Raw genomic sequence first — 14,465 nt, 5'->3', positions numbered from 1 at the left:
TTCCGTGGTTTTCCTTCTCAGTCTTCGCTGTCTCGTTTCCATGGGAAGTGTTTGCTTGCTGCCCTATAATGGATCCAGTTCACCGGATAGCTCCTGGCGCGGTATAAACTCGGCCGGTTGACTACTTTCGGCTACGGCACATACAGCTGGGCTTCTGGGGCTGTACATGTACATGCTTTGTTTCCTTCTCTTCTTTCTAAGCATTTTCGGCGGGCAAGCGCGGCCTGGACGACTCTATGACCTTCTCTTTTTCATTCATTATTTCTTCAACCGGAGCGTGGTAAGATTTCTAAGAGTTCCTGGGTAGTCACCGCTTCCTTCATGGCGTGGCGAGACACCTGACTATTGTAGTGAGCTGGTAGTATGGTTGCTAGAAAAAAGGGGGCGGAAAACGGCGTCGGAGAGGAGGTGGAGCTGGGTTGCTTGGAGAAAGGCCAAGTCAAGGCGACGGGCAAGAATGACACCAAGGAATTTATCCTCTTGGGATTCTTATTCTTCTCGAACCCTCCGCTGTAACTTCTCGTCTCATTGCCAGGAACGCTACGAAAGCTCACTCTCGATCTGCTCGTTGGGCCTCTGAAACACCGATCCAACTAGTTGCCAAGGCTCCTTGAAAATCTCATGTGCCTTCCTTGTCTCTAACCTTCCGGTCTCAATGAGGTCTTAATCGCGAGGATCGATGCCAATTTCCTGCCCGCGGTTGCCGATGCAGAGCTATCCCTACGAATGACTCTGAAATCAATCTGGGAGGCGGCAGGACCCTGCCACGGGCCCCTACGCCATCGCGGAGGGACCTGGTTGTCTGGTTGAAATGGCCGTGTGTACCTGTTCGGCGAGACATAGAAGGCCATCTCAGCAACTTCGATGGATGTCGGCCTGTAAGTCACGGACGCATTTCTTCCGTTCCATGCCCCAACCGGGATGATTCACCTTGGATCTGAGGTTGTTTCACGAAAGCGGCTTCGGCAATGGGAATCGGGAAGTATACGGCTCCATGATTGGCAGTCCGGTATGATCCAGATCGGGTTTACATGTCCAAACCTGGAACACGGAACAAGATACATTAACACAGATCTCCGGGTCCTGAACCACACGTCCATCGATCCGCAAGCTCTTCCCAATGAGGATTGTCATGGCCACTCCGTGTGATTACATTCAAGGCGGGTGACATATCGGAGGTGGTCCTATTGTTGGTGTGCGAGAAAGAACCATGAGCCTGGGTTAAGTAATGAGATTTTACACATATAACAGGCGCTAGAATATCAACTGACACCCGCGGTTCTCTCTCCATCCTCTGAACTTACGGCCCCTTTGACGCAGCCCTCCTTCCGCGCAACGATGAAGTCCCTGCTCCCTGCTCTGATCCTCGCCGGACTCTCGTCCGCCAGCCCTGTCTCCGGAATCGAAGAGCGCCAAAACGGAGGCGTTGGCAATGGCCCGTTCGCGCCAGCGGTATGTACAAGCAATGCCTCCTGCTAGTGATTGTCAATTCAATTCGCGAGAATAAGGTACCTAACGCTGGCTTTTCTTGGACCTGCTGACCGAACAACCCGCAGGGCTACTATACAAGCAACGCCTTTGGAGGGCACACGTTCTACGCACCTAAGAATGTTCCGGCCGGGACCAAACTCCCTGTTCTCCTCTGGGGCAATGGCGCTTGCTCGGCCGATTCAACGGGCCAGGCCCCCTTCCTGACCCAACTTGCATCGTACGGCGTTCTCGTTATCGCCAGCGGCACACCAGGCGGCCAGGGCAGCACCACGGCCGACGTCATGAAGCAGTCGATCGACTTCATCACCAGGAACGCCGGGCAGGGCCAGTGGGCCAACGTCGACGCCTCGCGCATTGCCGCCGCCGGCTTCAGCTGCGGCGGCGTCGAAGCGTACGCCCAGATCAACGACGCGCGCGTCCAGCACATTGGCATCTGGAACTCGGGCCTGCTCAGCAACTACGACTCGGCACGGAGTTTTCGCAAGCCCGCCTTCTTCTTTCTCGGCGGGTCGAGCGACATCGCGTACCAGAACGGCGAGCGCGACTACAGCTACATGCCGTCCGGCACGCCCAAGTGGAAGGGCAACCTCAACGTCGGCCATGGCGGCACGTATAACGACTACAACGGCGGCAGGTACGGCGTCATTGGGGCCCACTGGGTGCAGTGGATGTTGCGCGGGAACTCTTCCGCCTCGGCCTACCTGACTGGCAGCGGCGCGAGGAACGACGGCTGGTCGGTGGCGTATGCGGACCTGGACAAGATCAACGTCACGCCCATTGGCAACTCTGGCGGCGGTGCGAGCACCACCACGACCACCATGACCACCACGACCTCGACCAACCCAGGCCCGACGGGGGGCAACGGTGGTGGTACCTGCTCGCCCCTTTACGGACAGTGCGGAGGCCAGGGATTCACTGGACCGACCTGCTGTTCGCAAGGGATGTGCAAGTACTCGAATCCGTGGTACTCGCAGTGCCTGAACTAAGGGTCTGGATGGTCAGGGGCAAGGGTTGCAGTTGGGAGGATTGGCTGTTTGAGGTTAAGATCTAACTCGGGGTGTAGGGTGACAGACTCATGTAGATAACTCGAGGCTTGGTTGTTGAACTGCCAGTATATCCTGTCGCCGAAGTCGATTTGTGCACTTGATTGGTCGGTGGTCCCGATGTTGTGCAGGCAAGAAAGGTGGTAATGCTAGAAATGTGAGCCAGGCAGTTTTGGCTGCAGATGTAGTCCGCGCCCCCACGAAATGGCCCGAAACCCCAACACGTGTATGCAAAGCGATGGGACAATTGACAGCCGGGAATTTGAGTGTGTGGCCTGTTTTAGGTAGGTGACTTGATTCGGCGGTTGACAGACAGGCGTCAGAGGAATCGATCTTCGCTTGCATCACGGTGAGAGTAGGAGCAGTTGAGATAGAGTTGGATTGCATGAGCTGTTGATTGTAGAGTAGTTGTCATTACGGACCTGGTCCAATAAAGCGGCTGACGAAGGGGTGAGAAGGAGTAGGGGTTTGCTCATATTTATTAGTTAGTTTTTGATTTACCAGAATAGCAGCTAACAACTTCACGGTTCTGGCTGAGAGTACTGATTTCTTTACTTGGAATGTGAGAGCTGGAATTTTGATGCCGACGATGTTCTGCGTCTGGCTCCGAAGTTCCGGACTTGGGCTGAACAGCGGCTGACAAGCGTTGTAATCGGCATGTGATCGGTCAAACTCGAAAGGTTGTGAAATCACTGCCGATCCACAGCAGGTTCGTCAGACCGCTCGTTATCTTATCAATGACCCAACTTGGCCTCTCCTCTGGGACTCGACATGCATCAGCACCGGATGCATTCCCTCTCCCGGCGGCAAATCTGCGAGTTTACCACATGGAACCGTCTCCTCTCACGCACCAGCCTCGGCCAGAGGTGTTCCAGCCCAAGATAGTCCGCCTGTACGAAGCATTGTTCAAGGTTTGACCTGTTCCTTTGCTCCTCGATTTTCCCACAAGCAACACGGCTTGCGCAAGCTGTATCGCCATGATGTCCAAGTCAGGTTGATCGAGTCGCTGACATGTCGCAACTCCATCCCACAGGTCAGTATTTCACTAGCCGTCGAAGTAGCCACCGCTGACCGGGATCCGCGAGAGATAGGACGACTCGGACGAGGCAGAGACGTCAGAGGGCTTCTGGAAGGAGTTCTTCCTCTTGCGGCCAGACCGTCCATCGCTGTGGCACATCCTCGACGACATACGGCCCAATGACCTGCTGCACCTGGAGCACCAGACAAGACAGCTGTTTGCACAGGCAATCGCGGCGTTGAAACACCCATACGGAATTGCAGATCTGCATGCGCTGGATGTAAGCATACACGAGGGAACAACATGTGGCTCTGCTGACCTGGCTGACTGGATTTCTGCAGACCTTGAGCACGTTTATGGTTGCCGTGCTGGGTAAGAAGTACACGAATCCGAGCTCCGACATCATCGAGCTGCTGGCAGGCCTCGACCACATCGACACCGTCTTCGCCGAGTTCGTCGGCGCACTCGATTCGCTCATACGAAATGGGAGGAGCAGCGGAAACGAGTGCTGCCCTAACGGTATTGGCCATGTCGGCCAAGAGCAGTCCCGGCTTGGAAATCGGGCAAGCTGCACCTACACGGCAGACCTGCAGCAGAGGGCAGTTGAGGTGGCTCTCGCGGTCACGTCCGGGGCATACCAGACCAGCCTGCTCACCTACTTTATTCAACGGGACCTATTCCCGGCCATAATTAACGTCAGCAAGCCAGCCCGTGCCTTCTTCTGTGATAACAAGAGCTGACTGCAGCAGTGCATCCAATCGCAAACATCTAACACACCGCCCAGAAGAACGTCGCCCTTCCTGCTTCTCGGCCTGTTAGCCAACTACAACAAGTTCGAGTTCCAGAACCCATACCAGATGCGCCTCAATGACTTCGTCAACGACCGCATCATCCGGGGTATAGTCCAATGCGTGGGCGAGACATGCCAGAGACTTCGGGCCCAGTACATTGATGTGCAGGAGGATTTGCCCGAGGGATGGACACTGGCCGGCACGCTAAACAAGATTGGGCTGGGAGTTATTGCGCCCGGGGGCAAGCCGCCACCAAAGCCCGTCTACGACGATGAGACAGCGAAGAAGATGTTTGCCGAACTGTAAGCCGATAATCTCAGCATTACTCACATGAGCAGCGCGGCGTATACGAACTGACATCCACAGACCAGGGCAAGAAGCTGCCGTGCTACTCGCCACATACGACTTCACGCACGCCAACAAGCTCTTCAGTCTCGAGTTGGTGACGTGGACACCTGACAAGAGCCAAGAGCAGCCCTTCGCAAGCTTCCTCTCTCTCACCTCGTACCTCCTCCACCACGCCTACCTCTCGCAGCGAACCACCCTCTACTGCCACCTCACGTTAATGATCGTCCGCCTCCTCATCGAAGATCCCATCCTCTGCAAGCGCATCTGTAGCGACGACAGCGCGCTGCCCGTGCGCCTCTGCCGGCAGCGCTCCCCCTACCTCCCGTTGGTCCGCGGCGAGCGCGTCCTCGCGGCAAGCCTAATGGACACCATGATCGGCGCCATAACGCATAACCTGCGGCGGCGGCTCGACGCGGGCCTGTACACGCTCTGCGTCGGCATCCTGCTGCGCGTGATCGGGTACCTGTCGCGCTCGCGAACCCGCCTGCAGTATCACTGGGCTGAGCTGTTCCGCGCTCTGCTATCGCTGGTGCGGTTCCTGACGACGTACGCGGCCGATCTGAAAGGGCTGCCGCATATCGACACGCTCCTGGACCACGTGGTGAATCTGCTTGCGCTGGGCTTGTCGGCTGGGGAGACGTTCCTGCCGACCCCGGCGGCGTATGATGATTTGTTTTACAAGGTTGTGGAGACGGGCGAAGTGTTGGTGAGGTTCCGGGATGTGTATGGGCTGGCAAACAGGGCGAGTAACTCGATTGATACGCTGGTTAATGTGAGTACGCACTACAAGGAGATGCTGGCTGACGGCGGTGCTGGTGAGAAGAAGGGGGAAGGGGGCGTGGGGAAAAGAGGCAAGGGAGGGCAGTTGACGAGTTTGCAGGTGGCCGAGGTCATCAAGCAGGGTTATGAGACGCTGAGTATCCAGGCCAAGGAGGGGTTGGATAGCTGGGAGAAATACCGCGAGGCGGATGAGAGGACGGTCCTGAAGAAGATGGCGCGGGCGGCGGTGGCGGACGTCAGAGGTATGATCGCTGAGTAAGGGCAGGGGAAAGTTAGCAATGGTCGATTGTTTGATGAATGGTGCAGTATCTCGGTTTGGTAATGCCGTGACCGATTTGTGCGGTTTCAAAAGCAAAGCCTTGGCGCGAAATATCATGCCCACAAGGTCACGCCGTTGACTTCGCCCGTTCGCGAGTGAGCCGTCTTACCTGACTTCCATGGAGCTACTTAATTGTTTCAATGTTTCAGATCCTGAGACTTCAGACCAGTGTTGCTGGGTTGAAAATGCAGGTGTACGGAGGTACCGAGCGAGTGCAAGTGTACGGATCCGTACGGAGTATCATCAATCGACCGTCGAGTCCAAGTGGTCCGGCAACACTGCGATTCCAAATGCCGAGATGCTGATTGGTCCGGCGGAAACCGGGAAACCGAGCTTTGGCATCATGTCATGGGAATTGAGCTGCTTTTGCCTTTTGAAAATCAAACTGCCGTCTTCCACCGGGACAACGAATCTCGGGCACTTCGAAACACGACACCACTCCAAGGCCCCAAAATCCTCAAGCCCTCAATCCACGCCAACAATGAACGTCCCAAGCTTCTTAACGAGGAGAAGCGTCTCCATCTGCTTCTCGTGCCGCCGCAACCTTATGCGCCAGCGCCAATTCTCAACGACACCAGCGTCGCTCGTCGCCGCCTTCCAAGCGTACACGCTCCCTTCCCAGCCACCGCCGTCGCCGCGCAACGCCGCTATACCGGACACCTCCGTCGCAAGCCCGATACAGGCCCCGAGTCTGCCCAGAGTTCACGAGACAAGGCCGCCGAAGCAGAGCGGAGCGCCACCGGAAACAGCGGCGAGCCGGTCGCCAGCCTCGATCCTGGAGCAAGAAGCCCAGCAATCCAAGCCAGAGTTTGCCGCGACGCCCTCATCGCCTGCACCCTCTACTGCCACGCGACAACCGTCCAATCAATCACAACCCCTCTCCTCAGACACACCAGCAACAACAACAGCAGCAGCGGCAGCACGACCTGCCCCGGCCACGCGCCCACGCTCCAGACTCCGCGCCCGCAAGGCCGCGATGAAGCTCACGCCAGCGGCCGTCGAGCACTTGCGCACGTTGCTAGACCAGCCCGACCCGAAGCTGATCAAGGTTGGCGTGCGCAACCGCGGCTGCTCAGGGCTGGCGTACCACCTCGAGTACGTCGACAAGCCCGGCCCGTTTGACGAGACGGTCGAGCAGGACGGCGTCAAGGTGCTTGTCGACAGCAAGGCGCTGTTTAGTATCATCGGGAGTGAGATGGACTGGGTTGAAGATAAGCTCAGTCAGAGGTTTGTTTTTCGGAATCCGAATATTAGTAAGTTCACATTTGGGCTGTTTTGTTTCTTGTTTGGTTGGATTTGTGTGCTGACTGGTGGTAATTTAGAGGAGCAGTGTGGTTGTGGCGAGTCGTTTATGGTTTGATGGATGCATGGGATGGGATCGATGAGATGGGAGGGAGAGGACGGGCAGGCATTATGCATAGTCCAACGCTGAGTCAGGGACAAAGAATCGAGATGTTTTGAATATGCCTCCTCACTCTTCCTGAGATGTTGCTGCTTGGGAGCGCCTCAACTAGGCGCATCAGATCGGAATTTCAACAGATGCTGCCTATGTAGTTCGGTTTGCTTTTAGAGTCTGGCGACATGCTTGGTTAGAATACCATTGACAGCGTCGTTTGCACTGAGAGGTTGAATCCTCTTGTAGTTGACCAACAACTAGAATCAAGTAACTATATCATTTACCTTCTTACCCAGCCGTCTGATCTTGGTGGAGGGACGGGACGGCGGGAGCTTACGGATACCCCGGCACCCATTGCCGAACCGTTGTGGAGGGTCCCCGGTCGTTATGCTGCAGAGTGGAACCAGAAAGTCGCGTCAAACTGTCGCGTCTTTGGCGTTCCAGGTTGGCCGTTGACTTGCTTCAAACTTTGTTTGAAACAAGTACCCTAACTTAACCACAGACTTGCTTGCAGCTCTCTACAATTGTCCACGCTCTTCATTACTGCCATGGTGGTTTGCCCTATCTGTAACCGGGGCGTCAAGGCTTCCGAAATCAACAGCCACATTGACTCGGGCTGCCAGACATTCATCCTCGACGAGACCAAAGACCCGGCCTCGTCCTCACCTCCAAACGGAACACAAGCCAATACTCAGAGCCAGCCACCGATCTCGACGCAGAAAAAGCGATCGGCGTCTACCTTCTTCCAGACCCCCACCGCGAAGCGACAGCTCACAACTGCCAGGGCATTCACGCCGCTGCAGACAAACGGCAATGGAGGGACAAAAGCTGGGGTCAAGCGGAGCTACGATGAAGGACCGGGAGACAGCCGCTCGCCAGCAGACTCAAGAACCGGTGGGAGCGGGGACGGGGGGAATAAAGACGACCCTCCGTTGGCAGACTCGCGGCAAGCCGATGACAGCGCAGCCAAGACCAGCGTCCCCATGACGAAACGCTCCAAGAACACCCGGACGGCTCCGCTAGCAGAGCGCATGCGGCCGGACACACTGGATGATGTCTTTGGCCAGGACTTGGTCGGCCCGAACGGGGTGCTGCGCTCGCTGATCGAGACGGACCGGGTGCCAAGCATGATCTTCTGGGGCGGGTCGGGCACCGGCAAGACCACCATCGCTCGGTGCATTGCCCGCCGCGTGGGCAGTCGCTTCATCGAGTTGAACGCCACGAGCACCGGTGTGTCCGAGTGCAAGAAGCTATTTGCCGAGGCGGCCAACGAGCTGGCGCTCACGGGGCGGAGGACCATCATCTTCTGCGACGAGATTCACCGCTTCAACAAGGCGCAGCAGGACGTGTTTCTGAAGCCCGTCGAGGCAGGGACCATCACGTTAATAGGCGCCACCACCGAGAATCCCAGCTTCCGAGTCCAGGCGGCGCTGCTCAGCCGGTGCAGGACTTTTACTCTTCAGGCCCTCACCGAAGAAGACCTCCAGCGCATCCTGCTGCGCGCCCTGCAACAGGAGGTCGAAACCGAAGGCCTCGAGCTCAGCCCCCTAATTGATCAAGAACTCCTCCGCTACCTCTCCGCCTTCGCAGACGGTGACGCCCGCACAGCGCTCAACCTGCTCGAACTCGCCCTCTCCCTCACCACCAACCGCCCCTCAGACCCGGACAACCCCTCTCCCGAACCCGTCACCAAAGAATCCATCAAAGCCGCCCTGACAAAAACCCTCGTGTACGACCGCGCCGGCGATCAACACTACGACACCATCTCGGCCTTCCACAAATCCGTGCGAGGCTCCGATGCGGACGCAGCGCTCTACTACCTGGCGCGCATGCTCCAGTCGGGCGAGGACCCGCTCTTTATCGCCCGCCGCATGGTCGTCATCGCGTCCGAGGACGTCGGCCTGGCCGACAACTCACTCCTGCCGCTCGCGACGGCCACCTACACAGCCACGCAGCAGATCGGCATGCCCGAGGCGCGCATCCCGCTCGCGCACTGCGCCGTGGCGCTCTGTCTGGCGCCCAAGAGCACGAGGGCGTATAGGGGTTTGAATAACGCGCTGAGCGCGCTGCAGGAGCCTGGGGTGGCGGCGCTGCCGGTGCCGGTGCATTTGAGGAATGCGCCGACCAGGTTGATGCGGGAGATGGGGTACGGCAGGGAGTATAAGTACCCGCCCAACTATAAAGATGGGAGGGTGAAGCAGGATTATTTGCCGGAGCGGTTGCTTGGGAGGAGGTTTCTTGAGGAGAGAGATTTGGGGACAGAGGTGGATCCGGATGTTGAGATGGGTGAGGCGGAGGGTTGAAGGCTATGTACGGTCTGGATTGGGGTTGTGAGAGGAAGAAGGGGGCTTCGCGTTCGTTACATGTGGGAGAAAGCGGCAGGAGACCTGTTGGTTGGATGCATGCGGCTGGATACAAGGTCGGCGTCTTGATTTATGGATATGAGGGCCCTGGCTGCAAGCAGTGCTGCTGTGTGTTGAATGTTCCCTTGCCTTCCCATACCTGGATCTACATGAGCTGACCTGCGCTGAAGTTCGGCCACTGGGCATGGGGCTCTCACCGCTGCCCCCAGCTGCACTGTAGTTTGCGGCTGCCGTGGTGCGTTGCCCAATGCGGCATGCCTTGCGTCCGCCCTCAGCGCCCTGCACTCTAGGCCGGGTTCAACCACTGCTGCCAGTCCAACATCACGCCCCTATCGACGAGACTTCACTCCAACACAATGCCAATGAACCGAGCGATAAACACAGACCCTCACGCGCAACCTCGAGAAGAGGTGCATCGGCGCCATGTGTCCTTCTGCACCGAGTACTCGCTCTGTAACATCTGTGGCTCTAGGTTCTCTCAGGATGAGGAGGCTGGGGCAAACATGGTTGCATGTAAGAATCAGGCATTTTCGTGATTCCCCATTTCACCTCCCTCGCATCTGCTTCCCTTCTTTTTTTGCCATGCTTGCTTTCCCGCTCCTTTCTTCAACACCGTCTGCGTAAGGTTTTTGCTGACTGACAAATTCAGTGGTTGGCAATGCGAGCTCAACGGCCTTTATGAGAGGCTTCATGAACCCTTTCCGGAAGAACGAATGGGGCGATCACATGGTCGTAGAGGTCCGTAAATGGTACCTCTGTCAATACGACGAACTTGTCTGCTACAAGGCCCACGGCCCTTCACGGCCAGGCTGCGCAGTCCACTATGACTGCCTCAAGGTGTTCATGCGCAACTGCACCGCCAACGATGTACTGGACCGTCTGTGGCAGACATGCGTGTGGCGGCGCGTGCCCTGGATCGGTGCCAGAGTCCCGGAGCTTCGATTGCCCAAGAGGTCCGTCTGGCGCCTGATTGACGCCTTCATCCTGGCTTCCGAGAGGCTTGGGATGCGAGAGATTGCCGCTATGCCTCGGGAAATCCTCGGGAAAATGCTGGAGATGGTGAGGCGATACGGCTACACAGACTTCTGGGAACGCCTGGAGGCTCTCGACCTGGCGATACGCCTATCCATTGCCCCTTCACAGCCTTTGAGCATTGTCAATCTGGGCCAAGTCGTGTCCTGGGAGCGTGGCACATCCCCTCAGCTCGCTCCCGAAGAGTCGCTAAAAAGCCTTCTCCCGTTTATTCGCTTGACCATTGACCACGAAGGGCTGAAGATGGTTGAGCGCTTGTCAGAATGGCCCGCATATCAACGAGAGCGGTTCGATGACCAGCTTTTCGTCGTCGAGAAGGAGGACCGTTTCGGAGTCACGCTTGCGCGGTTCAAGGTACGTGTCAGGGCATGCGCAGTGTATTGTCGGCTAACATGTGCATTGCTAGAATGGCCTCCTGAACCTGTCGGTGCTCGAAGACATCGTGAAGCCCGATTATGCCGTTTGGGACACACCCACACCCCCTGACCTCACCAGCTGTCTCGTACGGCCTGATCAGCCGCAAGGGTGGCGCCGTTTCCACACCGTCAATCTGGCAGACATCACCGGGCTCACCTTTTTGATCAGTCCATGCAGCTCGGGAAAGATTTTGGGCATTCATGCGCACTCTAGAAACCGCCCTTCGGCGCTAAGCACGTACGAAGCGCGCCATACAACCCCCAAGGATTGGAGTTTCGACGGTTATCTCCTGGTCCATGTTCCCTTGTCTCGCCATGACAGTATCATCAGCTGCGGCCCCCTAGTGAATCGAGACTTTCTGGCAGGGAAGAAGCTCATACATGGCTCGACTAAGTTCATGGTACGTTCGTACACGACTCCTTCTTCTATTATCTCCTCCGCATCGTGGGGCCGATCTGACACTGGCATGGTAATCAGATCAGAACGCGGCTATCTGGCGAGATCATCGTTGGGGCCCCTGCCCAAGAAACAATAATAATACGAACACCAGGTAGGTCTGATGAATTGAGAGGTTAGTCCGATGATCTGTTTGCCCGCAAAACATGCGTTTCTAACTAATATCTGGTAGTCTTTTCCGAAGAGAACGAGATGAAGAACTGGGCATTCTTCGTCAGCGACCCCGAACGACCCCCCACAACTCTCATGTACTGCACCGGGCCCCGCTGGAAGCGTGGCTGGAGGCACGAAGGCATCTCCATTATTGCCCCGTACGATGGCAAAGGATCTGGACAGGCCGGCACGTTGCAGGAGCCGTCCTACTCTCCCCCGCCCAACCCCTTCAAGAACTACTGCCATTCCTACGCGCCGCTGGAAAACGTCAGGCAGGTCCGTGTCTTTTACAGGGAGGACAAGGTCAGCCCGGGCGGCATCCACTGCATGGGCATGCTGCTCGACTACGACAACAGCGGGCAGAGGGCGCTGGGCGAGTGCCGCGTCGGGTGCGCCCCGTCGAGAGCGTACGGACGGCCGTCGTCTATTGCATTTGTGAATGTTCCTGCGATGGAGATCCGGCCGCCCAAACACAGCTCCAGGGCGTGTGCAAACCGCGCTTTTCCCCGCGTAAAGGTCGCGTTCGATGGTGTTCCACCGGGGGAGGGCGGCATGTTGGAGCAATATGCCATGGCTGGCATCGCCAACTTCTGGTTTGCCGACGGGAAGTCAGCTATGTCAATCACGGGAGGCAGGCTGATCGGTGGCGGAGATGCTTGATTAGAGGGGACATGGGGGGTCAACAAGGCGGGAGTAAGATTCAGGGGAGTTCGGACTCGAATCCTGCTTAGCAATGCTTCTTGATGGGGAATCCAATTTGAGCGTCCCCATCCTGACCCCCACAGCCAGGCAATATCAAAGTCAAAGCTGGCTACCTGCCCAAAGCCACGAGTCGAGGCATATCAAGGCCTATCGTCTGTCTACTCCCGCCGGATGTACACACTTGCCTCCCCGAACGCTTTCTCAGGGCCAAGGCGGACCGGCTCATGGTAGTAGTCCCGCACCATGTCTCGCAGACGCGAGGAGCCGGGATCACAGCTGTGTCAGAAACCGGTCAGTCCACGTCACCCAGTCACTCGTAACTACACTGAACTCGACAAGGGGCGGTCCATGCACCATCGAATCATGAAATCAACTCACAAATGCTCCGGCCCATGGCCGGGCCACATACAGTTACAGAAAGCAGCTTCCTCGGGCTCGGACTTTACGTGGTTCCATGCCAGGACGGCCGGGCGGGCGATGTCGGCGATGACCTGCCGGACGGGTATGTTGGGGCTGAAGGAGATGACGATGCTCTCATCGTCGACCTCGAGGAACCCTCGCGGGTCGCCGAGCACGGTGATGCCGGTTTCTTGCAGTACCGCTGCGTCGGTTTCGGTGTAACTTGGGTCTTGGGCGAAGCACTTGATCTCTGGCGCTCCTTCGCCGGGCTGCTGCTGCTGACGGGAGAAGATGTCCCGGAGCGTGAGCATCAGAGCGTGTTGGTGTATGATGCGCGATCGTCTCGCTTCGTCGTCGGTCACAACGGCCATGGTCGAGCAGGCAAAGGCGACGATCTTGCTGACTTTGGGCAGCCGCCGGTCTCTGGTTTCGAGCAGAGATCGCAAGTCTTTGCAATCCTCGCTGTCTTCCCAGCTCTTGACTCCAGCGGCGAATGCTTCGCGCAGATTGGCCACCGAGGCGCAGTCAGAAGGGACCAGAAACTCGCCGGTTGCCTTGTCTCTCACCAACAGCGGGTAGAGTAGCTGTGTTGGAGAATATGCCGCGTCAGGGTCGAAGAGGTCGATGTCGTCAGACCGAGTCAAGTGCTGAACTGCACGGTAATCGAGATAGGGATCTCCTCTAGCAAGTCGGGGCGGGCGATTCGGTTAGCCAGTAAATCATATGGTTGGGGCAAGGATGATTGGAGGGATGAAAGAGACAGGGACGGCATCTCGTACACAACGAACTCAGTGTCCTTCCACTCGTCGGGATGGTAGGGCTTCACTGATCCGGTCTCTAATACATACTCGACTACTCGCCCGTCGACTGTTGGCATGGAGATGATGGGGGCCTTCGCACCGTTAGGGGGTGTGGGTGCGTTGCGGCAATGCTCAATTTGTTCCAAAGCGTGCTGGAAGACCTTCTTACTAAAGAAGGGAACCCCTTGCTCATAAAGTTCGTGGATGCGCTTCTTGACCTCATCTCTTGCCTGCATGAGCTCGGTCTCCATGAGGCTGCGGCCAGTCCCTACGCATTTGCCACGGGAGACGTAACATGATATTTCAAAGAAAGGTGCGCTCCTTGTTTGGTAGGCCGTGTTCCCGGCCGCAGGCGGAGCTGGGGTAGCCATGTATGAGGGACTGTGGTGTGAGATGATGTTGGAGAAGTAGGTGTGAAAGGGAAGTATTGATTACAAGTGCGCGGGAGAGAAGCTGACAGCGGCAGGGTGCTTATATGCCTTTTATCTTAGTACAAGGCAACACTGCGTTCAAATTGGCCCAACTGCGCCTGCAGGCTGCAGGTGATCTAACCAGTCCGGACTAGGCAAGGAAACGTCAATCAGTGACCCTCTTGATGCAAGAATGTACCAACTACCAACAACACCAAGCTTCGATTTTCGAACCGAGACTGTGTCATTGTGTCGTCTGGTGGAATAGGGGTTGCGGGGTTTAGCAGCGCTCAGTTGGGTCAGCGCTACAATGGCTCCAGGTCTCTCTGTCATGACTATGAGCTGAAACACGTCCAACCTGAAAATTGGTGAGAACCCATGAAGCAGACAGTCTCCAGTCAAGAACGAGAAGCTATGATATTTGAGAACAACTTCCTTCCAGTTCTTATCTCTTTGAACTTCTGGCCTCAAGGAGCTGATGGCACGCAGTGCTAATGTACACGCAATTGTAAGGCAATGTATTTACTTATAGGTACGTCGATACCGG

At 56.8% G+C, this 14,465-nt stretch overlaps 5 protein-coding genes across 5 annotated transcripts; 4 read left to right on the top strand and 1 right to left on the bottom strand.

Annotated features, from left to right (window-relative positions):
- Nucleotides 1-1,338: 1,338 nt before the first annotated feature.
- N657DRAFT_559608 (uncharacterized protein) lies at nucleotides 1,339-2,270 on the top strand (the record flags this gene model as incomplete). The annotated part of the gene is made up of 2 exons (XM_062787973.1): nucleotides 1,339-1,452; nucleotides 1,557-2,270. Coding segments are annotated over 2 exons (828 nt in total), but the record flags the coding sequence as incomplete, so codon positions are not given.
- A 1,275-nt stretch (nucleotides 2,271-3,545) lies between these two features.
- N657DRAFT_682397 (DUF1741-domain-containing protein) lies at nucleotides 3,546-5,730 on the top strand (the record flags this gene model as incomplete). Its single annotated transcript, XM_062796477.1, has 5 exons — nucleotides 3,546-3,567; nucleotides 3,645-3,832; nucleotides 3,894-4,247; nucleotides 4,302-4,645; nucleotides 4,710-5,730. 5 exons carry the CDS (start codon nucleotides 3,546-3,548, stop codon nucleotides 5,728-5,730), a joined length of 1,929 nt encoding a protein of 642 aa, XP_062645681.1.
- Nucleotides 5,731-6,182: 452 nt separating this feature from the next.
- Nucleotides 6,183-7,469, top strand: N657DRAFT_647408 (uncharacterized protein). Its single transcript, XM_062793303.1, has 2 exons — nucleotides 6,183-7,043; nucleotides 7,113-7,469. Exons 1-2 carry the CDS (start codon nucleotides 6,272-6,274, stop codon nucleotides 7,148-7,150), a joined length of 810 nt encoding a protein of 269 aa, XP_062645680.1. The 5' UTR covers nucleotides 6,183-6,271; the 3' UTR covers nucleotides 7,151-7,469.
- Nucleotides 7,470-7,734: 265 nt separating this feature from the next.
- N657DRAFT_682395 (uncharacterized protein) lies at nucleotides 7,735-12,267 on the top strand (the record flags this gene model as incomplete). The annotated part of the gene is made up of 5 exons (XM_062796476.1): nucleotides 7,735-9,472; nucleotides 10,199-10,935; nucleotides 10,988-11,398; nucleotides 11,476-11,548; nucleotides 11,627-12,267. 5 exons carry the CDS (start codon nucleotides 7,735-7,737, stop codon nucleotides 12,265-12,267), a joined length of 3,600 nt encoding a protein of 1,199 aa, XP_062645679.1.
- Nucleotides 12,231-13,941, bottom strand: N657DRAFT_647404 (uncharacterized protein). Its single transcript, XM_062793302.1, has 3 exons — nucleotides 13,488-13,941; nucleotides 12,688-13,389; nucleotides 12,231-12,585 (listed from the first exon to the last, which is right to left on the bottom strand). The coding sequence occupies exons 1-3, from the start codon at nucleotides 13,877-13,879 to the stop codon at nucleotides 12,468-12,470; spliced, it is 1,212 nt and encodes a 403-aa protein (XP_062645678.1). The 5' UTR covers nucleotides 13,880-13,941; the 3' UTR covers nucleotides 12,231-12,467.
- Between the last annotated feature and the right edge of the window lie 524 nt (nucleotides 13,942-14,465).

Source organism: Parathielavia appendiculata, assembly GCF_033297405.1.
Source record: "Parathielavia appendiculata strain CBS 731.68 unplaced genomic scaffold N657scaffold_10, whole genome shotgun sequence".
Lineage (NCBI taxonomy): Eukaryota > Fungi > Ascomycota > Sordariomycetes > Sordariales > Chaetomiaceae > Parathielavia > Parathielavia appendiculata.
Note: the sequence above shows the minus strand (reverse complement) of the source record. Positions and strands in the feature narration are given on the sequence as shown.

Coding starts and splice junctions, on each gene's coding strand:
- N657DRAFT_647408 (XM_062793303.1), top strand. CDS start 6,272: ATGAACGTCCCAAGCTTCTTAACGAGGAGAAGCGTCTCCATCTGCTTC. Junction 7,044..7,112: donor TTTTCGGAATCCGAATATTA/GTAAGTTCACAT, acceptor GTGGTAATTTAG/AGGAGCAGTGTGGTTGTGGC.
- N657DRAFT_647404 (XM_062793302.1), bottom strand. CDS start 13,879: ATGGCTACCCCAGCTCCGCCTGCGGCCGGGAACACGGCCTACCAAACA. Junction 13,390..13,487: donor AAGGACACTGAGTTCGTTGT/GTACGAGATGCC, acceptor CCGACTTGCTAG/AGGAGATCCCTATCTCGATT. Junction 12,586..12,687: donor GGCCATGGGCCGGAGCATTT/GTGAGTTGATTT, acceptor TTTCTGACACAG/CTGTGATCCCGGCTCCTCGC.